Source organism: Staurois parvus, unplaced genomic scaffold (genome assembly GCF_062004578.1).
Source record: "Staurois parvus isolate SC_StPar_1 unplaced genomic scaffold, SC_StPar_1.0 ptg000777l, whole genome shotgun sequence".
NCBI lineage: Eukaryota > Metazoa > Chordata > Amphibia > Anura > Ranidae > Staurois > Staurois parvus.
Window position 1 is genome coordinate 425,001 of NW_028318573.1, and position 22,968 is coordinate 447,968.

The 22,968-nt window shown below is 44.2% G+C and overlaps 1 protein-coding gene across 1 annotated transcript in view; it reads right to left on the reverse strand.

The window, feature by feature from the left end:
- The window catches only part of LOC149444766 (plexin-A1-like), a 283,982-nt gene that overhangs the window by 35,865 nt on the left and 225,149 nt on the right, over nt 1-22,968 (reverse strand). Inside the window, exons 22-25 of the mRNA XM_089654551.1 lie at nt 10,710-10,856; nt 9,193-9,243; nt 2,111-2,270; nt 379-482 (exon numbers count right to left, since the gene is read on the reverse strand). Of these exons, the coding sequence (XP_089510677.1) occupies nt 379-482; nt 2,111-2,270; nt 9,193-9,243; nt 10,710-10,856 (462 nt within the window). The remainder of the gene's footprint in view (nt 1-378; nt 483-2,110; nt 2,271-9,192; nt 9,244-10,709; nt 10,857-22,968) is intronic.

Below are 22,968 nucleotides of genomic sequence, written 5' to 3' on the forward strand. Positions count from 1 at the left end.
GACACAAGTGTAGAAATTAGCAAGATGCCGAGTGCAAGGTGTTGTACATTATAAGTCCACCCACATTAGAAAAAAAAACAAAAAATACATTTTTAATTAAATGCCACTATTAAGAGCAAACAATTAGTGTCAGGATAAGGTCCTTAAACACCCAAGGTGAAAAGGCCAAAGTGCCACTCCTTCCTGCTCATGTGCCCATGGCGGCTACCTTTTCTGCTCACCCCTCAGCCCTGCCAATAAGGTATGATTTTCATTCTGTAATCTCCAACAGAATACAGGAGAGCCTGTATAAGCTATACTACTTCTACATAGTTATATGCTGAATAGTTTAACCAAATCAAAATGGCTTCTTGGCAATGGCAAAGGAAGTTCTCCTACCTGATAATGAGCCAGAGTGTTGAGGCGCTTCCAGTCGTTGTCTATTTTGGTTGTCACATCCTCATCCTGCAGTATGATCCTGGCCATTCTGCCTTGGCGCCATTCTGCCAAAAAAAATGCACCAATAAAACATCAGCTTCAGAACTTACTAGTGTCAGCAACTAACAGGACCAACCAGAAATCAGCTTTTAGCATGTCATGTTTTTTGTTTTTACTATATCTATGAAAGCCCATAAGGCTTAGTACAAAGAACAGTTGAGCTCTTCCCCTATTGGACCTAGGAGTACAAAAACTGTTTATACTTCATTTTTGATCCTTTCACTGGCCTAAAATCATTGTCCGTGCACACCAACATCAAATACACTCACCAGATTTGAGACTGGTGAAGAATTGAGAACGCCCTGTGGGAGGGGCGAAACGCGTTGACGCAATTTCCAGTCCACACATCTGACGTCTGACGTCACTTCCGGTGAGTGGAGCGCACGCCAGGCGGTGCGTTCCAGCGGCCATCTTTGAGGGATTTATACTGGTCTTCTGCTGTTCCTCTGCTCTTACTGGCTTGTATTGATGTGAGAATCCTGGATTTTGTGGCTGTTTGCTGGTTCTTAATATCAGGCTGGTGTTGGCCTAAATAAATGCGCCTTTTACAAGTTGGAAAATGTGAGTGGTCTGGATTCTGTCTTCTGTTATAATATCTATCTGGCAATATTACACTATATAAGTTTTTTTTCTCCAATACGGTGGAGTATACCACGGTGAGGACCTGGGAGAAGATACATACCTGGTGGGGCAGGCTACTATTGATCTGATGCAAAGAGGGTTTAGGATTCCCCAAAAATCCTTAAAGGCTTTTCATTCACCAAAATCTGGTGAGTGTATTTGATGTTGGTGTGCACGGGTGATAGGTGGAAGTTTCCTAAAAGCATTTGGAATCCTCAGCTTTCATCACAAGTGGTTTTGGGGTCTTTTTCCTGAAGATTTTTTGACAGAGATATGCACCAATGATTATTGGACATTTATGTTTTGTGATTCACTAAATTTGTATGAAGGTCTATTTTGCGCTGTTTCATTTATAAATATTATTTGTGTTTTCACATTTTCTGCACAGCAGCAATTTAGAAGAGGAATACACATATTTTGTATAGGGCTCTTTTCTGTTGGCGCAGGAATATTATATTTTTTGTTAGAATCATTGTCGTCCAACTCTTGAGAGAGCATTAGTGCCTGGTGATTGGCCGATAGTCCCAAGTATGAGAGCTATCACTGTATACTCTCCTTTAGAAATGTTAATTCTTTGGCTGTCAATGCTTTTGGAAACTCTGACCCAGGACAAATATAGAGATAATGTATTCTGCACACTCATGTACAGCATGCAGATACAGTCAAGCTCCTAGCAATTTCAAAAGAGGGCCATCAATGGCCGCCTCCATACTTTTTTCATGACTTTAAGAACAGGAGCTAAATGGAGCACCCTGCCTTCTATGCAATTTTAGAGTATAGCAATTTAGCCCTGCAGTACTGGAGTCCTTGGTTCAGGAACGTCTATTCTATAACCCATGTTTATGTGAATTTCCTCCGATTACATAGTTCAATTAATCATCTTCTGATCAAACTGCCCCTACAGTGTATATGGCTGCTCTTCTGAGAGAATAAGTCACTCTATTAAATAAACACAGCTCTTCAATTATTGTAAAAAAAATGACTTCCGCAATCAAAAGTCCAACCCTCTTACCGAGGTCCATGTCTCCGGCTTTGGGGCGCTGGGAGTACGGGACCCCCTTGTATACAGCATCCAGCAGTTTCTCCTTCACTTGCGTTATGGTGTCACAGTTCAGCACCTTCACCGGGATTTCCGGCGCATTTTCGTTCTCCGGATTGACACAATTGAGCGTCTGAAAAGAAAGTTTCAATGGTGACATAAAAATCAGGAATGGCTTGGAGTTCACTGCAACCTGTAATCAGCTAATTCAATTATTCCTTGTTTCTCTGATACAGAATTTATGACTTTAATAAGCATCATTCCCCACAGGAAACGGGGAGCACAGGTGCAGAGTACAGACTGGTGCTGCCGATGCTCATTAAACTTGCTGCCATGCCGTCATCCCTGCAGCATTTCTCAAGCGTCTAGAAACAGGAGCAGGCTTTCCTGATATCCCTGAGAGGCATGCAGCAAGAGGGATCCACTGAATGTGGACACAGGATGCACAGGAAGGATTATGTAGCAACCAATGTACTTTTATTTTTTTTCTAATACAGATTAAACATTGGAAGTGAAAAAGAACCAATCGCTTGAGTCTTCATTAGTCAGTCTAAAGCAAGCTATAACTTTTTGAATGTACTGCCCAAATATGGCCATGTGTACAACTTGATCTGAATCGGAAGTCTGGCCCTTTGGTGTCCAAGCTAGGATATTCCTCCAAAATAAGGGAGCTGCCATTGTCGGAGGTGTGTTCTATGGGCACTGAGCCTTAGTTTTGCCGGTAACTTGCTGACCTGGAACAAGCATGCACACAAAGTGACTTGATGCTTCAAGTCAATAAAGACACCTCCTATGTTTCTCTTCTAACAAGTTCCTTATTGTTTTGCTGTGTATTCATTTTATTTACGTTCCTCTTCCCTCCAGCAAAGTCGTTACCCTCAGTGCCTTAAACCTTTATCCAGTCACAAGCATTGTCACTTATTCTGAACTAAGTTATATCAGGCAGGAAAGGTGTGGAGGAGCTGGCTTTGATAGCAGAGATCCCAGCAATATACTCCATCATAATCTAATGCCTCCTCTCCTAAATCGTGTCAAGAAGGGAGGAGTGGAGAAGCTGGTTTTGATAGAGGTCCCATCTGCATATCCTTAGATAATTTTGGGGAAGAGGCATACAATTTCTCAGGAACTGAAGGAGTAGAGATCCCAGCTACATACAATTTTTGTCTCTTCTCCTAAATTATATCAGGTAGGAAAGGAGTGGAAGAGCTGGCTTTGATAGAAACCCCAGCTGCATACTCAATCATAATTTCTGTCTCTTCTTCAAAAATATGTCAGGAACTGAAGGAGTGGAGGAGCTGGCTTCGATAGCGGAGATCCCAATTTTATACCTTTTCTACTATACTATGCCAGGAAGGGGGAGGAATGGTGGACCTGAACTTAACTGAGATCCCAACAACATAACCCATGACAGCTTTCTGACTCTTTCCTTAAATCATCTCACAAAAAGAGGGGGAGTGAAGAAGATGGCTTTGACAGCAGAAATCTAAGCTACATACCCTATGATAATTTTAGAGAAGAGGCATAAATGTCAGGAACTGAAGGAATGGAGGAGCTGGCTTTGATATTGGAGATCCCAGCTACATACAAATTTTGCCTCTTCACCAAGTCAAGGAAAGAGTGGAGGAGCTGGTTTTGGTATTGGAGATCCCAGCTACATACCCAATGATAATATCGGTCTCTTCCTCAAAAATATGTCAGGAACTAAAGGAGTGGAGGAGCTGTCTTTGATAGCAGAGACCCTAGCTATATACAATTTTCTGCCTCTTCTACTATATTGCACCAAGTATGGAGGAATGGTGGACCTGAACTTGATAGCTGAGATCCCAGCTACATAACCCATGACAATTTTATGACTCTTTTGCTAAATTATCTCAGAAAAAGGGGGGAGTAGGGGAGATGGCTTTGACTGCCAAAATGTCAGCTATATATCCTATGATATGTTTGGAGAAGAGGCATAAATGTCAGGAACTGAAGAAGTGGAGAAGCTGGCTCTGATATTGGAGATCCCAGCTACATACAAACTTTGCCTCATCTCCAAGGCAGGGAAGGAGCCGTTTTTGATATTGAAGATACCAGCTATTTATCCAATAACAATATCTGTATCTTCCCCCCCAAAATATGTCAGGAACTAAGGGAGCGGAGGAGCTGTGTTTTATATTGGAGATCCCAGCTACAAACAGTTTTCTGCCTCCTTTACTACATTATGCCAGGAAAGAGAGGAGTGGTGGACCTGGACCCCAACTACATAACCTATGATCATTTTCTGCCCCTTCTTTTAAATTATGTCAGGAAGAAGGGGAGTGGAGGAGCCAGATTTAAAATCAGAAACGCCAGCTACGTACTATATTATAACTTCCTGCGTATTCTCCTAAATACGTCAGGCAGGGGAGGAGTGGAGGAAATGGATTTGCTGGGAAGAATTAGAAGGGTTACAAAGGAAACTCATGTAAAGACAGACCTGTAGGAGGTAAGTTTAGTGGACATCATAGGTCAGACTTCCAGCCAAGAGTCAAGTGTTTTAAGCAATGAAGTAAATCTCTAACTAGCCATTTACAGCAAATGAAAGATATTTTAAAAAGTTGTAACCTAAAAGAATATATTTTACAAGCGATGGGTCCTCTTTAAAGCAAATCTGCCACAGATGAACCAAGGTGACAATATCACAGAAAAAACTGACACCAGGTAGTAGTGGCTTTTTACGGTTTACATTCATGCTGTTGCTGCCAAGCAACGGGCAGTAGAAAATTAGTGGTTTCATATAAATCTCCGACAGCACAGAACTGTACAGAGTCGGAAGCTGCGGACACTGTAGATGATTTAAAATGGCGGCACGTAGAATTTAGCATTACATTATTAAATAAACCTGGACACTGACAGGCGTAATATGTTAGAAATGTAGTGAACTGCAAGGCAAACTTTTTTTTATTTATTGGGGACATTTTCAATTTGCAGGATAAGTGCTCCTTCCTAATAAAAAGAAACATTATATTCATAGCTGGCTGATTTAATGCTCAGACCAATAAGATGAAGATTTCTTTGCAGGACATGCTTTTAGCGCAGCATCAGGAAGCATGTGTACAGAAAGAAAACTCCACAGGAAAGACATTTGTTGGCAAACTGGAGAAAGAAGACATCCCCATCTTCATTTTAACCCATCTTAGCTGATCTCTGCCAGCAAATTGTGAAAATATGCCTCAGAAGCATGAGATCCTGGGATGCTTTTTTGCCTTTACTTAATACACTATATGGGCAAATGTTTGGGGACACATGATCATCACAACTACCGATGTGACCTAAAGTAAGTGGACACCATTCCAAACGATGGAGTTCAGGTGTTTCCAGGGAAGGGTACTGTTAATGCTACTGCATACAAAGACATTTTAGACAACTGTGCACTTTTAACGTTGTGGTTAATTTGGTGAAGGCCCTTTTCTGTTCCTCAGTGCACAAAACCAGCTCCATAAAGACATGGTTTGACCAGTTTGGTTTGGAGGAACTCAATTGTCCTGCAGAGCCCTAAACTTAACCCTTTTGAATGCCTTTGGAGTAAATTGGGAAAACTGATTGTGAGCCAGGTTTTCTCATCCAACATCAGTACATGACCTCACAAATGCTTTTTTGGCTTGGAAGAAGCGGCCAACACCATAGTAATACCCATGATTTTGAAATGGGGTGCCTAACAAACACATACAGGTGTGGTGGTCAAGTCTCCACAACCTTTTTTCCCTTATAGTGTTTGGTGTGGAAGACCAGTGACCAGTTTGTTGAGGAGAAACTAGAGTATCTGTCAGGAACCATCGCGACGCATGGGTCTACACATGCGTAGGTGTCTGCCGAGACGTATAGGTGGCAGGGCACTAGGACCCAGGCGCACCTGTCATCTGGACAATACTAGGCAGGCACTGGGACCCAGGCTACGCCTGTCAGGTGCAGGGTGGGCTATTTAAACTAGACCTGCACAGACACTTGTTGCCGAATGGTCTTTGTATCCTGTTACCTGTGTGTGAGTACTTCTGATCTGGATTGTTTTGACCTTGTTGCCTTCTCCCGTCCTGACCCCTTGGCTTGCCTGACTCTGCTCCTGGATGTTCCTGTTTAGATCTGACCTCCTGGTATTGACCCTGTGTGTGACCCGACTATCCTTTGCCTACCGTTTTGTACCTTACCGATCTGCTAGTTACCGACCCGGCCTGCATGACTCTGATTTAGCTCATCCATCCACCCACCCCGCAGGGATCACTAGGCTCCCTTACATCAGACTCCTAGCTCTCTGGAGCCCCTGTCAGACTCCTGTTGTAGATACCTGGTAGTTGCGACCTGGTACCGGAGCGCTCCAAGTCCATCCCCACCATCAGGGGCCCTGGTGAACAAGTGCTCCGGTGCTTAGACTCCGCACTCTGGGGAGGCTCTACCAGGGGACTGATAGAGGTGCTGTCAGGCGGTCCGTTACAGTATCATAGAATCCCTGACTTGAAACCTACTGAACACCTTTGGGATGAATTGGAAATGCTGTTTACAAGCCAGGTAATCTCATTCACCATCAGTACCTGACCTATAAAATAAGCAATAGCTCCCACAGACAAACCCCAAAATCTTCCTGGAACAGTAGAAGCTGTGGACCAAAGGTGGTCAACTCCATATTAATGCCCATGATTTGGTAACGGGATGTCCAACAAGCTCATATAATAACGTGATGGTCAAGTATTAGCAAACTATGGCCATATAGTGTACGTCCAGTGTCTACAGTCTATAGATGGCTAAATAATGAATACATTTGAGCAGATAGGGTCTTTGAAGACCCTAAAGAAAATATGAGAAAGGCAGATTGTCACTGAAGCCCTGCCCTATTTGCCTAGATACATAAAGATGGTATAAAAATACACTTATGCTTTAAAGATTGGCCAATCTGGCCTCTTTTTTTTCTCTTGTTCTCTGTAATGCCAAAGATGCAATGGGCTTTATATATCAAGAACTCTTCTTGTCCAGTGAGGTTTCGGAGACAGAAAAGCCACGCTGACTGGCTGCGGTGGGCAACACACCCAGTTCTTTCAGACACACGGACATATACAGTTTACTATTCAGACACTGCCAGTCGGTGGGAAAAAAGTGTTTAGGGCTATAATAAAACTGCTGAATTAATTAGATGTACAGATGGAGAAAGTTTATTTAAGACAAGCAGCATATTTTGTCCACGCTGTTCTGTGCAGAGTTGTGCTATTTGTCTCAGATTGGCTCCATCTGGAACTTGTCCGACTTTTTTCAAATTCTCTGGATATGGAGGAAAAATTTGGGCTTTTTTAATACAGCGAAGAGAACGGTGCAAACAGCAGCCACTTACAACAGCCAATAATAAATCATCAATGGCAATGCCCAAAATTTTTCTGGTTGTTAAAGGATAGGTTCACCTTTGGGAACATGTTCAACATGTTGCTTTTGGGTGTTGCTCTGCTGCATTTAGTGAGATCTTCTTCCCTATTTGCTGTTACCATTTAAAAAAAAAAAAAAAAAAAAAAAAGATGCCCAGCAGCATCATTCATTCACAGAATTCGGTGAATGGAAAACTAGATGCCCTGACAGCTTTTGCAGCTATCGGCTTGTAGTTACATAGTTAGTCTGGCTGAAAAAAAACAAAAGTCCATCCAGTTTAACCATTTAAAAAAAAAAAAAAGCCCACGGCATTGTTGAGCGCTGTGTCGCTTCCTGTGCGTGTGTATCCGCTTGCCCATACAAGGTACAAGCACACAGACACACTGACAGGTCTGCAGGAGTCCTGCATGGCACCTGCAATCTGCTGATCATGGGTGCAATGCCTTCTAGGCTACGTAAAAAAAAAAATAATAATAATTTTTTATTTTACCTGTAAAATAGACGTGCATTTACTATAAAAGGTGAACTTATCCTTTAAGGAGTGGTAGCACTGTAGACAAACATTTTTTTTTAGTTTTGTCTGGAAGCCAGATTTCGTGGTTGAATCGCCCACCCTCTTCTGATACACTATACAGTCAAAAGGTTGTAAAGACTTGATCATCACACCTATATGAGCTTGTTGGTTATAAAACCAAAGACATTTATACAGAGCCCCCCCAACCTTTGTGGCTTTACCAGCCTCCATTTTTCTATGAAGTATTTCTACGTGAGGCCAGGTACTGATGTTGGAAGAAAAGAGTTGGCTCACAACTGGCTATCCAATTCAACCTAATGAAGTTCTGCTGTGCCGGGGTCAAGGCTCTGTGCAGGCTACTCAAGTTCCTCAACACCAAACTGGTCAAACCATACCTTTATGGAGCTGGCTTTGTACACAGGGGCACCGGCATGTTGGAACAGAAGAGCTGTTAACAAGGTTGGAGTCTCCCAACTTTCTAAAATGTCCTTGTGTGATGTAGAATTAGCAGTACCCATCACCTGAACTCAGTCATTTGGTGGGATGAACAAATTTTTGGCTGTAAGTGTATCTCTATCAAAAAATCCAGAGAAGAGACCACTTGCATCCAGGTTTAGCCTACTGATACACAGCTATAACTAAAATATCGGTTTTAGGAGCACAGGACCCTCAAAGAGGTTAAGAACAACTCCCCAAACCACTGATGCACTCCCCTGTGCCTTGTTGCAACCATTGGCAAATACCCAGTTCTTATAAGCATGGAGGAGCATGTGACCTCCTCAATGGATGCAGTGCTCAGGTCTGTGAGGCCAATTGCTAGGTTAGAACATGGTCACTTGAGAAAGGGGAGGAACTCATTAACACTGTGTAAGCTCAGGCATGGAGCTTACACAGGGTTTAGACTTGTAACTCTGATGGATGAACACAGTAGGGAAGTACAGGGAAGGTGAGAATCAGTGGATGGGAGGTTCTTCTTACAAGAGAACCTGTCACTTTTGCATATCCATGGCAAAATGACAGTCTCATTAAGCTATTGGACAGTTCTGCAATGGGGTGTGCTGGGATTGGTTGAACGGCAGCAGAAGAAGGAAACTCCTCTTGCTTCCACCACAGTCAAAGCTGAAATGGATTGAAGGATCCAGCCACAGAGCATAGAGCTGGGACCAAAACTTACTTGAGGCGAGCGGCACCATGATTCATCGCTCAGCCCGCCATCGCAAAGATTCTTCAATCCATTAAAGGGTGAGCCGGTTTAGTGAGAAACACAGAAAAAAAAGAAGAGAGAGGACAGGGGGAGAGAAAGAGAGAAAAAGTCCAATGAAAAAAAAAGCGACTCTGTTGAATAGCGAGTGGCAATGTAGCGTGATGTGGGCTATGCTAGGCAAATCAGAATACATACGAGACTGTATATTTATTTAAAGAACAACTCCATACAACACAGATATTTGAGTACTGGTAAGGTGAAATCATAATCTAGAAATTGGTATCTCTCAGATTCAGAGCCAAAATTTCTGTGTCTGCCCCCCTGCCCCTGGGTGTAATACTCTCTCACTGCTGGATTACTAAACTGTTTCTGTAGTTTGCATGTATAACCTTGTGGCATTTACATCTTTTATTTTATTTGCAAGAATATGTAACTATCCAACATGTTTCTAAGGTCACCCCCTTCCCCGTGGCTTTGGGATTTGACTGGTGGAAATCAAATTGCATGTGTGGGTTAATACCTTGAATCTTAGAGGCTTCTTATTCTTGCGGCTTTGACCCCACGGCTGCGTGCCAATCAAGCTGAATCCCAGAGCCCCGAAGAACAGGATGACCTTAAAACTTCCCAAATGCATTGGATTTTTGACATGCAAGGTCTTCAACTTCAAATGTAACCATCTAAACAACTGAAAGTTTTGAATTCCCACCCAACCACATTGCAGTCAAAGACCGTTTCCATGATTTCTGGTTAGCTGAATCACAGGGTGGTATGCGATGGCTCAACTACTATAACAAATGATGGCATCTTACTTGCCTAACCAAATTTCCATAATGGAGAATAATCAATTAATGTAAGGACAGAGCTGAAGTAGAGAGAACTACATCATGGCCTCGTGAAGACTATGGTAACACAAACCACTGTAGGGAAACCAAACCACTGGAGCAGGGGCGGACTGACAACTCATGGGGCCACCGGGCAATAGGGGATCATGGGGCCCCTGTGTCCTTGCCCAAACTCAAAAAAGCCTATGAAAAAGGTACCAAGGGCATCTCATGGGGCCCCCTACTGACCCCGGGCCCTCAGGCAGTGCCAGAGTTTCCAAATGGTCAGTCTGCCCCTGCACTGGAGTCAACTCAGAAGATACAGAAGCCACCAGCCTGAAACATCAGTCCTGGATGGAGCTGGACTTTTACCCTGCTGATATAAATGGGAGGGTTCAATAGAGCAGAGAGGTCTCCCTTATTGGTTCAGCCCAGAGCTGTCCAGCTGCAGCCCTACTTATAAGTCTGCTACAAAACATCCAGCTGTTTCATTGTCTTCTCAACAAATCCTTTTGCTGGGCCATGAGTAGATATGGAAGACTAGAGCTGGACAGACCGGCTCCCACCACACAAAGCAACCTCAGCAAAACGCACAACATGCACACTGCTTGAGTCAGTGAAAATGAGGTTTAATAGCGAACAGATATTGCTCTCTGATGAACTGACCAGCATCTTGTAGTCGATCTGTTGGCGGATGAGCTTATCTTCACTCAGGGAGTATCGGGCTTCTCCTGTGATGGCATCAATGGGCCCTTTCTCCATCTGCTGCTTGATGGCGCAGTACAGCATGAAGAGCGGTTCTCCAGCGCATTCCTGTGCAGGACCAGAGAGGGGAGATGGTGAGTTACAAGCTGGGAAATTACAAGCACATTAGACAAAATGAACTAAATAGTATGGTCATATAATAGGAGAAATAATAAGCATGTTCTTTTTTTTTTCATACCTTCAGCCAGAAATATTGATTTGTATTCGCCTGCTACACATACATGCAAATATTGAAAGTACTATGTAGCTGTGCCATTTTATACATGAACCGCAACAAACGGGAGGGTTGCCCATGAACCACATGGTTCTAAAACAGAACTCTGAGCATCACAGATGTCTTTTAACCTCCTTAGCGGTTTTCCCGAGTGTAGCTCAGGGTAAAATTTGAGTACCAAGAGCGGTAACCCCGAGCTACACTCGGGTTTACCATGCGGCATTGCTCAGGAGGTCCCTGCAGCACTTACCTTGTCCTTCGCTCCCGCGATGTGTCCCCTGCAGCGTCCTGGCCATCTCCTCCGGCATCCGGCTTCCGTGTTCCGGTCCCTGTGACGTCGGGACGTACGGGCGCCGGAACCGGCGGGAAATTTGAAATTTTTAAAAAATTCAATTTTTGCTGTCATTGCTGTTTCAATGCATTTCACATACATTTTGTCCCTACTGCTTTGTCCGGCGCTCTGCCTGCATTTTGAATGTTCTTTCTGCCTGGAAACTTAGAAAAGTCCATGGTTTCCAAAAAGCGTCCCTTTATGTCAAAAGCGGTTTTAGAACAGCGATAGTAAATCAGAACCACTTGCAGAATTGAGTGATGATTCGTGGGGGAAATTCGTCATCAGACACTAAAAATGATTTTGCGACTTTGCTCAGCGATGTGCGAATTTGCCTCTGTATTTCAAATTTCAGTGTTTTTGGTTTGATTATATTATTGAATTAAATTTATTATATTATTTTTTATGATTATTTATTAAATTATAATTTATGATTTCGTGCTTCAAGTTTTATCATACCCGGGATGATTACTAGACTCTTGTTCAGACAGATTTCAGTGAGTTATTCCTAAAAATTACACGCCTACAATAAAAACTACATATTTACATGCAAAAAAATGGTACCGCTTTCAGCACAAAAAATCAGAAAGAATCATAGCGCCGAGGAGGTTAAATACACCCCTAATAGCCACATAGAATATAAATCCACTTTGTGTACATCAAATGACTTTACACCAGGGGCGGACTGACAACTCATGGGGCCCCCGGGCAATAGGGGATCATGGGGCCCCTGTGTCCTTGCCCAAACTCAAAAAAGCCTATGAAAAAGGTACCAGGGGCATCTCATGGGGCCCCTTACTGACCCCCCGGGCAATAGGGGATCATGGGGCCCCTGTGTCCTTGCCCACACTCAAAATAGCCTATGAAAAAGGTACCAGGGGCATCTCATGGGGCCCCCTACTGACCCCTCGGGCAATAGGGGATCATGGGTCCCCTGTGTCCTTGCCCAAACTCAAAATAGCCTATGAAAAAGGTACCAGGGGCATCTCATGGGGCCCCCTACTGACCCCCCGGGGCAATAGGGGATCATGGGGCCCCTGTGTCCTTGCCCAAACTCAAAATAGCCTATGAAAAAGGTACCAGGGGCATCTCATGGGGCCCCCTACTGACCCCGGGCCCTCGGGCAGTGCCCGAGTTTCCAAATGGTCAGTCCGCCCCTGCTTTACACAACCACATTTTAGCTTGCAAAAGAATCGAGGACATCATCGCTGTGCTGTATGTAGCCTGTGTAGAGAGCAGAGCTGTGGGAGGAGCACATCAAGCTCCACCCACTACAGAAAGGGGGAGGAGACAAGACCAGTCACCCTGCACATGGGTAGGTGTGCAGGGTAGGTCTTCGTCCCCTCCTGTGCTCTTTTGCAGGCAGCCTGCAGTGGGTGGACTAGTAGGTAAATCTTTGCATGGTCCACCTGATCCAGGGAAGGAATTGTTCAAGTTGGGGGTTTGAACTAATAAGCCTTGAATAAATGCTTTGTTGCATCTGACAAACAGCATGTCCATTTCAGGCTGCCCTAATGCAAATGTTAGCTGTAAAGGGAAAAAAAAAAAAAATGGAGCAGCAGACCCCAATGGTTTGATGACCCTCAGATTACACTACGTTCTGGGACAGAGGCGTCATCTCCACAACACTTTTTTCACATCCAGATCTGCTCTGGTGCAAAAGTGCAAGTGCTTCCCTGTCACCATATGCTGTTAGCATCTCGTTAGCATCTGCAGTAATTAAAGAGACAGCTGCTAACGAGCAAGAGCAGGCATACATCATCCCCAGACCTTCCGACAACGCGCTTGTCTTTGAAATTATGGTTCATTTGCAAACTTAGCTTCATTAATTCAGCCTGGGGAAGGCGAAGAGCGGGATCTGCGCCTGACCACACAACGGGTAATTAATGGATTCTGCAGAATTTTTTGGGACACCTGCGCTCCGAATGGCGGATTAAAAAAAAAAAGAGAAAAGAAAAAAGAGAAGGTGTTTGCTTTTTCATTGCTGAGGCGAGCTGAGGGAAAGCTGGTCCTATGGCTGCGATCAAGCAGCCATCTTTACACTCACAAGGTCTGCGGAGGGGTAGAGGGAGTCAGAGGTGAGCGTTAGCAAGGAGTGAGATGTATAAATGATGTGGAATATCTTTACACAGTCGCTGCCTTTCTATAAAATAAGAATGAGCATGGAGTAGCCCATCTCTGCGGCTTTTGTGCTAAGTTCCTTCAACAGAATTCTACTCTTTAAAGGGCAACTCAATCCCATTTCTTTGTTCTTCTGGAAAATAATCTCAATTCTGGACTGCTGTAAAATGAAAAGAATTAGACCACCCTGCTTGGAAAGGACAATCCAGCACAGAGAGCCAATCAACTGTACTTTAGTATTCACGGGCTGACAAGGAACATGCTGATAGGAGGAAAGAGCAGAGCGACAGAGATGAGCTCGTCAGCTGCTTCCACTTTCACTGTCTGGTAAAAGGCTGGGGGAGAGACAAGACCTACGTTACGTAATCTCCTGCCACCGACGTAACGCATATGTGCAGTAGCAAAGAGGGTGGTCTTTAATGCTCAAAGTTGTCAAAGACAACTCCTGGTCTCTAATGATGATCAGGAGCTGGTCTGGCCAATCACAGTGGTCACATGATCAGGCATATCTTTCCATCCCCAGGCATAACAGCCCAGTTAAACGAACGCCAGTGCTGGGCGGGAAGGGGTTAAAGTGTATGCCCACATAAAGTGTATGTGGTCACATGATCAGGCAGACCTTTCCATCCCCAGGCATAGCAGCTCCATTAAAGGGACGCCAGGGCTGGGTGGGAAGGGGTTAAAATGTATGTCCACATAAAGTGTATGTGGTCACGTGATCAGGCAGACCTTTCTGTCCCCAGGCATACCAGCCCCTTTAAAGGGACGCCAGGGCTGGGCGGGAAGGGGTTAAAGTGTATATCCACATAAAATGTATGTGGTCACATGATCAGGCAGATCTTTCCATCCCCAGGCATAACAGTTCCATTAAAGGGACGCCAGGGCTGGGCGGGAAGGGGTTAAAGTGTATGCCCACATAAAGTGTATGTGGTCACGTGATCAGGCAGACCTTTCCATCCCCAGGCATAACGGCCCCGTTAAACGAACGCCAGGGCTGGGCGGGAAGGGGTTAAAGTGCATGTCCACATAAAGTGTATGTGGTCACATGATCAGGCAGATCTTTCCATCCCCAGGCATAACAGTCCCATTAAAGGGACGCCAGGGCTGGGCGGGAAGAGGTTAAAGTATATGTCCAACCAATTTTTTTTCTATTTTGGATAGAGTAGGGAAGTGTTAGAACTGTCTGGTTATACTGCTGAGAGATTTATCCTCACTTCCTGTCTTGCTGACAATTTTTTTAACCAGACAGGAGGGTAACTCTCCAACAGCAAACACGGGCAGAAATAACTTTGACCCCTTCCCACCCAGCCCTGCATCTCTTTAACCACCTCCTGTCCGACCGTTGTATATAAACGGCTGGACGGTGGCAGTGCAGGGTCGGGTGGCCGTTTATAAACGGCCTCTCCGCCCCCTGCTTGTGCGCGCTCCCTAGGACCGCGCAGCACCGCGATTCTGGTGCCCGCTGTGTCCTCTGGACACAGTGAAATGCCGATTGACGTACGGGACCTCTCTGCGAGGTCCCGATCATGTGATCACTGTTTGGCCAATCAGTGATCACATGCAGAGTAGTACGCAAGATGTCACTTCTGACATCATTGCTTACTACGTATGAAATCTGTGAATGATCACAGAGGTCACATGGTACAAGGCTATTTACAACAGCCTTGTACCATGTGAAAAGCTGTGACCAATCATAGCTCACACAGTAGTTCTCAATGGCTGCAAGAATGCAGCCAGAGAGAAGGATAAATGATTGCTTTTACAGCCTTTACAGGTATAAAAGCAATCAGTGTAAAAAAAAAATCTTCATCACCCCCCACAAGTAGTACAGTGTCACCTGTACTGCTAGGGTGACAGTATGTTAAAAAAAAAAAAAATATTAAAAAATAAAATAAAAATGTAAAAAAAAGTTTAAAAATTATAATTTTTGGTTATAAACTAATTTGGGTTTTTTTTTTTTACTAAAAAGATAACGGAATACATTGTGGAAAAGATATATGATGAAATATTATTTATTTGCAAAATTTTATAAGAAAAACACTTTTTTTCAAAATTTTTGGACTTTTTCATTTATATAGCAAAAAAAATAAAAATCCCAGTGGTGAATAAATACCCCCAAAATAAAGCTTTATCGGTCTTAAAAAAATGCTAAAAAATTCATATGGGTACAGTGTTGCATGACCGCGCAATTGTCATTCAAAGTGTGATAGCGCTAAAAGCTGAAAATTGGACTGGACAGGAAGGGGGTGAAAGCGCCCGGACAGGAAGGGGGGGAAAGCGTCCGGACAGGAAGGGGGGGAAAGCGTCCGGACTGGAAGGGGGGGAAAGCGTCCGGACTGGAAGGGGGGGAAAGCGTCCGGACTGGAAGGGGGGGAAAGCGTCCGGACTGGAAGGGGGGGAAAGCGTCCGGACTGGAAGGGGGGGAAAGCGTCCGGACTGGAAGGGGGGGAAAGCGTCCGGACTGGAAGGGGGGGAAAGCGTCCGGACTGGAAGGGGGGGAAAGCTTCCGGACTGGAAGGGGGGGAAAGCTTCCGGACTGGAAGGGGGGGAAAGCGTCCGGACTGGAAGGGGGGGAAAGCTTCCGGACTGGAAGGGGGGGGGGGGAGTGTCCGGACTGGAAGGGGGGAAGTGTCCGGACTGGAAGGGGGGAAGTGTCCGGACTGGAAGGGGGTGAAAGTGTCCGGACTGGAAGTGGTTAACAATGAAGGACCAACCAATCACATGACAACTGTGACTGGCTGTCACAGTGGTCACACGATTCAGAGCGGTTTCTGCTGCCTCCAGATCATGACGTGGTCTATGACAGCTCAGTCACTGTGATGGGAGCGCGCTCTCAGTGTAGAAAGCTCTGCCGCCCAAGGACACATATGTGTGGCATGCGGGCGTTAAAGCTCACCCTCTTTGCCACCACTCATATCCATTATGTGGGTGGCAAGGGTTAGGTGGTAAGAATAGGGGAAGTTTACAAACCCCAAAATATTTTTTTGTCTGTGTCTGTTGTAGATTTTCCCTCATTTCTTGCCTGATGAAACCATTGCCAATATGACAGGAAGTGAAGATAGATCTCTCTAATAGAGCCCCGGACACCAGTTCTAATCATTCCCCACTCCGTCCAAAACTAGAAAATTGTTTTTGGGTTTACTTAAACTCTACCTATAGGAGAAAAAAATCAAGTTGAGGCTGTGTTGTGATGAGTGGCAGAGCTGTGTCAGTCTCAGAACTGGATGGACAAGAATACAAATCCTTGGCACATAAAATAGCTGCCTTATATGTATTTAGCCATTTGCCCGGAGTAGTAAATGCAAAAAACATATCGATACATCATATATTTTGTCTGCTATGAGTTCCTTTTATCTTGGTACCACGACCGCTTTTATTTCGAATGCGGCTCTGCATCCGTGTACTGTCTACCGCTAAGCCAGGCTGCAAATGAAAAATGTAAACTGCCACTTCTCCCTTATAAAAAGGATAAAAAAGAAAAGAAAAAAAAAAAAATCAAGGCAAGACATTGGCATTTCCAAACCAAGAGCCGCAAATATGGAAAGAGCATTATTGACGAGATTTAGCTCATCAGGCAACTAATACTGTGCGTTTTTCAACACTTCAGAGCAAAGCCCCCTCCTCGCTTTGCAGGGAATGTCTCATTACACCCGTGATGAATAACTACGCAGGCCTTCAGATACAACAGTCAGAGCGGGAGAATGAGCGAAGCCATACATACATATATCCTGCACCTTCTATATTTTATTGCTGTTTGCAGAAAGTCATTAAATTACACTTCTTGTGTACATATCCAAATCTCTGCTGCGCGGAACTCTGAAAAGACGATACTTAGCGATGATAAATTAATTATTAGCCCCTTCCCATAATGCACCGCTCTTGGACAACTGTGCATTTGATTTTAAAGAACTCTTTTAAATGACAAGAATGTAGAAAAATCCCTTTTCTTCGTTAAAGCGTCTTATGTTTTGCTTTCCCTGGGTCCTCCTTTCCCTGTACATCAACATGTTAATGACATTTATAATAAAGTCTTTCCATTTTTTTTCATTACCTGTTAGACTGAGTGACATCATCAATGAATCTCTGCGTTTTTTCTATGCAATCCAGACAGATCATTGATGGTTCCATAGGCTTGGAATTGGATATCACCCCTGCAGTATGGATCAGTCCTATTCAAGTCTATGGAATTGTAGATTTTTTTTTTTACCAACTGAACCACCAAATGAGGAGGTAAGAAATCACTTTACAAGGGGGATGGCTTGGCTTAGGATTTTTTTTTCACTTTAAGATGACCGAACTAACCTTAGAACTGAAAATGACCAGTAAAAACTTGTGGGGTTGCAGCAATGAAATGTGGCCTTTGGGAACCCGATTCTGGAGAATGTCCCACAGTGCACCGTGTCACGTGGTAGGCCCATACCTCAGCAACAGCTTTCTTGTGGCCCAACATCTGCATACGGCAGGTACCTTGACCTCACCAACAGACACTGGACCTCCCCCACTCTTCACTTCTAAGCTTGACCATCTTAAATTAAAAGGTTTCCTTTACGGTTGACCACCATTGGAGGAGGTAAGTAAGCTCTTACAAGGAGGATGGTCGAGTTTAGGAATATTTAAGAGACTAACTTTTTATTTTATTAGAATTGAATTTTATTCCATAGACTTGAATTAAATATTCAAAGAAATATAGAATTGTCTCCTGCGCCACTACGTATAATGGTACTATTCAGCAGCCAGCACTGACGATGTCACAATCACAACACCAACATTAGTCAAGAGAAATGATAGAAAAATAGTGCAGCGCTCAAACCGGGATAAAATATATTATATCAGGTGACATATATATGATTGAAAGTGACTCACACAGCCGTACCTCTTATATACATAAATGGGCTGGTGATGACATATTCTCAAGCAACTAAATCATGCATTTAAGTGACTATATGCATATTGCAATAAATGGTGTCCATGTGCATAAATTTCCATGCAGGTGAAGACTGTAAGTGTCAATCCTCAAATAGGTGAAGTTCCCCCATCACCTTACTGCCCAGGCCCCTAGGGACCAATGAGCCTTTTGATATATGGTGGGTCTTGGATAGATCCTTCAGATGATGGATCCCTCGAGAAGTAATGGTGGGACTCTCCTCCTCTAATCTCCTATACCAGAGCGTTGGTGGTATCGAAGGTGCCCTTCCCACAGGGTCATCAATAAGGAGAGAGAACTTATATAGTGTAAAACCGCTTTATTATAAGAGTGATAAAATCACAAAACTACTCACACAGTTTTTACATGTGAATGTGTGAGTAGGCTCATTGGTCCCTAGGGGCCTGGGCAGGAAGGTGAGGGGGCACTTCACCTATTTGAGGATTGACACTTACAGTCTTCACCTGCATGGAAATTTATGCACATGGACACCATTTATTGCAATATGCATATAGTCACTTAAATGCATGATTTAGTTGCTTGAGAATATGTCATCACCAGCCCATTTATGTATATAAGAGGTACGGCTGTGTGAGTCACTTTCAATCATATATATGTCACCTGATATAATATATTTTATCCCGGTTTGAGCGCTGCACTATTTTTCTATCATTTCTCTTGAATTAAATATTGCCCCTGCAGTAAGGATACATCCCTTTCAAGTCTGTGGAATGGTGCATTTTTACCAGCTGAACCACCACAGGAGGAGGTAAGTAATCATTTACAATTGATATGGTTCGGCTTAGGATTGTTTTCACTTTAAGATGACCAAATTAACCTTAGAACTGAAAATGACCAGTAAAAATTTGCTGCATGGAAATGTGGCCTTTGGGAACCGATTCTGAAGAATGTCCCCATCGCATCCCACAGTGCACTGTGCCACGTGGTGGGCCCATACCTACAGCTTTCTTATGGCCCGATATCTGCAGACGGCAGATACCTTGTCCTCACCAACAGACACTGGACCTCCCCTGCTCTTCGCTTCTAAGCTCTGTCCACAGACCCCTCCTCTTCTCCATCTATACCTCCTCCCTTGGCAAACTAATACACTCCCATGGCTTCAATTACCACCTCTATGCCAACGACACACAAATTTACCTCTCCACCCCCCACCTCACCCCCTCACTCTCCGCCCACCTCCTGAACGACATATCAGACTGGATATCGCTCCATTTCCTCAAATTAAACCTGTCCAAAATCGACCTCCTGATCTTCCCCCCACCTTGCGCCCCCCCCCCCCCATCCTCTCCATCACTACTAACAACGCCACCATCACTCCCACCCCACATGCCAAAGTCCTGGGTGTCACCCTGGACTCAAACCTTTCCTTCCTATCTCACGTCCAATTACTTTCAAGATCATGCAGGCTCCACCTCTGCAACATCTCCAAGATACGCACATTCCTCACCCCAGACACTACTAAACAACTCGTACACTCCCTCATCATCTCACTCCTGGACTACTGCAACTCCCTTCTCACTGGCCTACCCAAACAAGCACTATCCCCACTCCAGTCGATCCTAAACTCAGCGGCTAGACTCATCCACCTCACCAACCGCTCCACATCCGCCACCCCCTCTGCCAATCCCTTCACTGGCTCCCGATTGCCCAGCGCATCAAATTCAAACTGCTAACTCTGACCTACAAAGCCATTCACAACACCGCCCCAAACTACCTAACCAACCTGATACCCAAATACCACCCTACCCGTGCCCTTCACTCCTCACAGGACCTCCTTCTCTCTAGCTCCCTGGTCTCCTCCTCCCACGCCCGATTGCAGGATTTCTCCAGGACTTCCCCCATCCTCTGGAACTCCCTACTCCAATCCATCCGACTGTCACCTACCCTCCCCACCCTGAAAACCCACCTCTTCAGGGAAGCCTACCCCATCCTCACCTAACAACTGACCTCCTCCACTCCTACCACCACTCCATCCCCCACAGCCATTTCCTCCTGTACCACCCTCCCCTCCCTCATAGATTGTAAGCTCGAAAGAGCAGGGCCCTAGAACCCCTCGTGTATTGTATTGTTACTGTCTTGTCTCATGTTCTGTCCCCCTTGCTACTGTACAGCGCTGAGCAAACCCTTTGGCGCTATATAATACTGTATAATAATAATCTTAAATTAAAAGGTTTCATTTGAGGCTGCCCCACCATTGGAAGAGGTAAGTAAGCTCTTATAAAAGGGATAGCTCAGCTTAGCAATGTTTAATTATTTTACTACTATATTTTTAATTTTCCAATGGGGACTCAAAGTGCTTTATTTGCTGCTGGGGCAGATGGTGAGGCAACCGTCTTGGGCACAGTCATACTGGGGCCAATTTAGACAGCAGCCTGTTAACCTATCATGTCTTTGGAGTGTGGGAAGACATTGAAGTACCCAGAAAAGAAAACACACACAAACTCTTATTGCAGCCATGCAATGTTGCAGAGATGGAATGATCACCATAATACATACATGACCATGAAATGTTTGTTTTCACTTTATTTCTACTGAAATGTCCTTTAATGCCAACATCTTGTGGAATCAAAATGAGTTTATAGTAACATCACACCCAATCCTTCTCTATATTTACAATATCTAATTATCTCCATGCCAATCATGAATCCCGGATGTCTCCCTCTGGGCACAGACTGGTGACATGGGCGGGATCTAGGAAATGTACAGCTAACATGGGTACATAGAGATGCAGAAAACACAGCAGAGTTATTAAGTCACAGAAAGGCAACACTTTCTATGTACAAGTGTTCGATCTCTGCAGGAGTTTCCTATTCACTGGCCGGGAAAAGACTGAAGGTGCGTTATATAAAAAGCACATAATGACCAGGTAGGTGTATATATTAAGCAGGGGTCTACAAAAAGGAGAGCTTTCACCAGCTTACTACAGACTAAATGGGTACGTTCAGTCTTTACGGAGGAGGTGAGTGCTTTTTAAACCACTCAGCTTAAAAGGAAAGTTCTGGCTCTGTCCATTAAAAAAAGATGTGTATTTCAAGGCAAGAAAACTACAAGAAGTAAACAGGAAGCCAAAGAATGACCCAGACTGGGTGCCTCTTGTGTCAAGTCTCACGACTAATGAATAAAACAGAAAAGGCAGTGAGAATTTGAAGTCTATTCAGACCCTTTGGAATAGAACCTGGAATTAAAATGACGGTGTGAAGTCACTTATTTCTACAAAAAAGCCTGTAATGTTGGACATCCATTGTTTTGTTCCATTGTATAGTCTTGAGAGCTGAAAGGACATGTTCACTAATTATATAAGTCTTCCCTAGCCCCCCAACCAACCCCAAGCTAAACCCAATGCAAGTCCTTACTCACCTTTCACATGTCTACATCCCGTCTGTAACAATTGTGCAGTAACGCCCCATAGGCTTGAAGTGGATGCCGCTACTGCAGTACGGGTACTTCCGATTCAAGTCAAGAGTATGGTAGATTTTTTATCAACTGACTTGCCTCCAGAGGAAGTAAGTAAGCACCTACAGGTTACCTACTCGTAAAAACTTGTGGGGTTGCAGTAAGCAAATGTGGCCTTTGGGAACCCAATTCTGGAGAATGTACTTGCTGCATCCCACAATGCGTTGTGTCAAGTGGTGGGCCCATACCGAAGCTACAGCGCTCTTATGACCCAACATCTGCATATGGCAGATACCTTGGCCTCACCACCTGACTGCCCCTAATCTTTACTTCCAAGCTGGACCATCCTAAATTAAAAGGTTTACTTTAAGATTATTGCAGGGAAAAATAAGTACAGATTTTTGTATTAGTTTGTGTCTCAATATTTATTGTGGAAAAAAGAAGCCTCTCTCATCCACCCCTCATTCCCAACACTGCGTATATGAAAGGATTTAGGAAATGTCATTTTGTTTGTTGGATGGGAATATACCATCTGCTCTTTGTTAAATCAATCAATATAAAATCTTCATCCTTCTGGCACCTGACTTAATTTACTTCTACTAGATATGACCAGCACACCCTAACCAGAAGATATGAGGAACCTGATAGCTTTGTATGAGTGACCTGTTCCTCTTATCAGAATTGGCTCACCCAAAGGGCCACATGTTTAGTCTGCATTATTCTCTAGATTATCATTGTTGCCCATATCAAATAATTAGAGGATTAACCATTGCCACATGTCTTTGGGTCAGTCAGGCGAAACGCTCCTCTTTTACAGTAGTTGGTGGTCCTCGATGCACAGGGGTGAAGATGTCTGTGCAACTCTCCGCATCATTACTTGGAGTGCAAGGCACCATGATGACGCCCCCTCAGAAGACGGGTCCAGGACGTCCTGCACTCGCACTACGCCTGGACGTCATTTAACCCTAAGGACTGAGGACTTCTTGCGTCAAAAAGGAATTTCTAAAGGGGACAGTGCTGGAGAGAAGGTGAGTACTTTAGCAAAACTTGCTGTTTTATCATTTTCAATGCTGCTGGAGGACATTTTAAAAACAAAAAAATAGCTTGGAATTCGGCTTTAAGTTTCGTCGACATCTCATTGGTTGACATGAGTTAT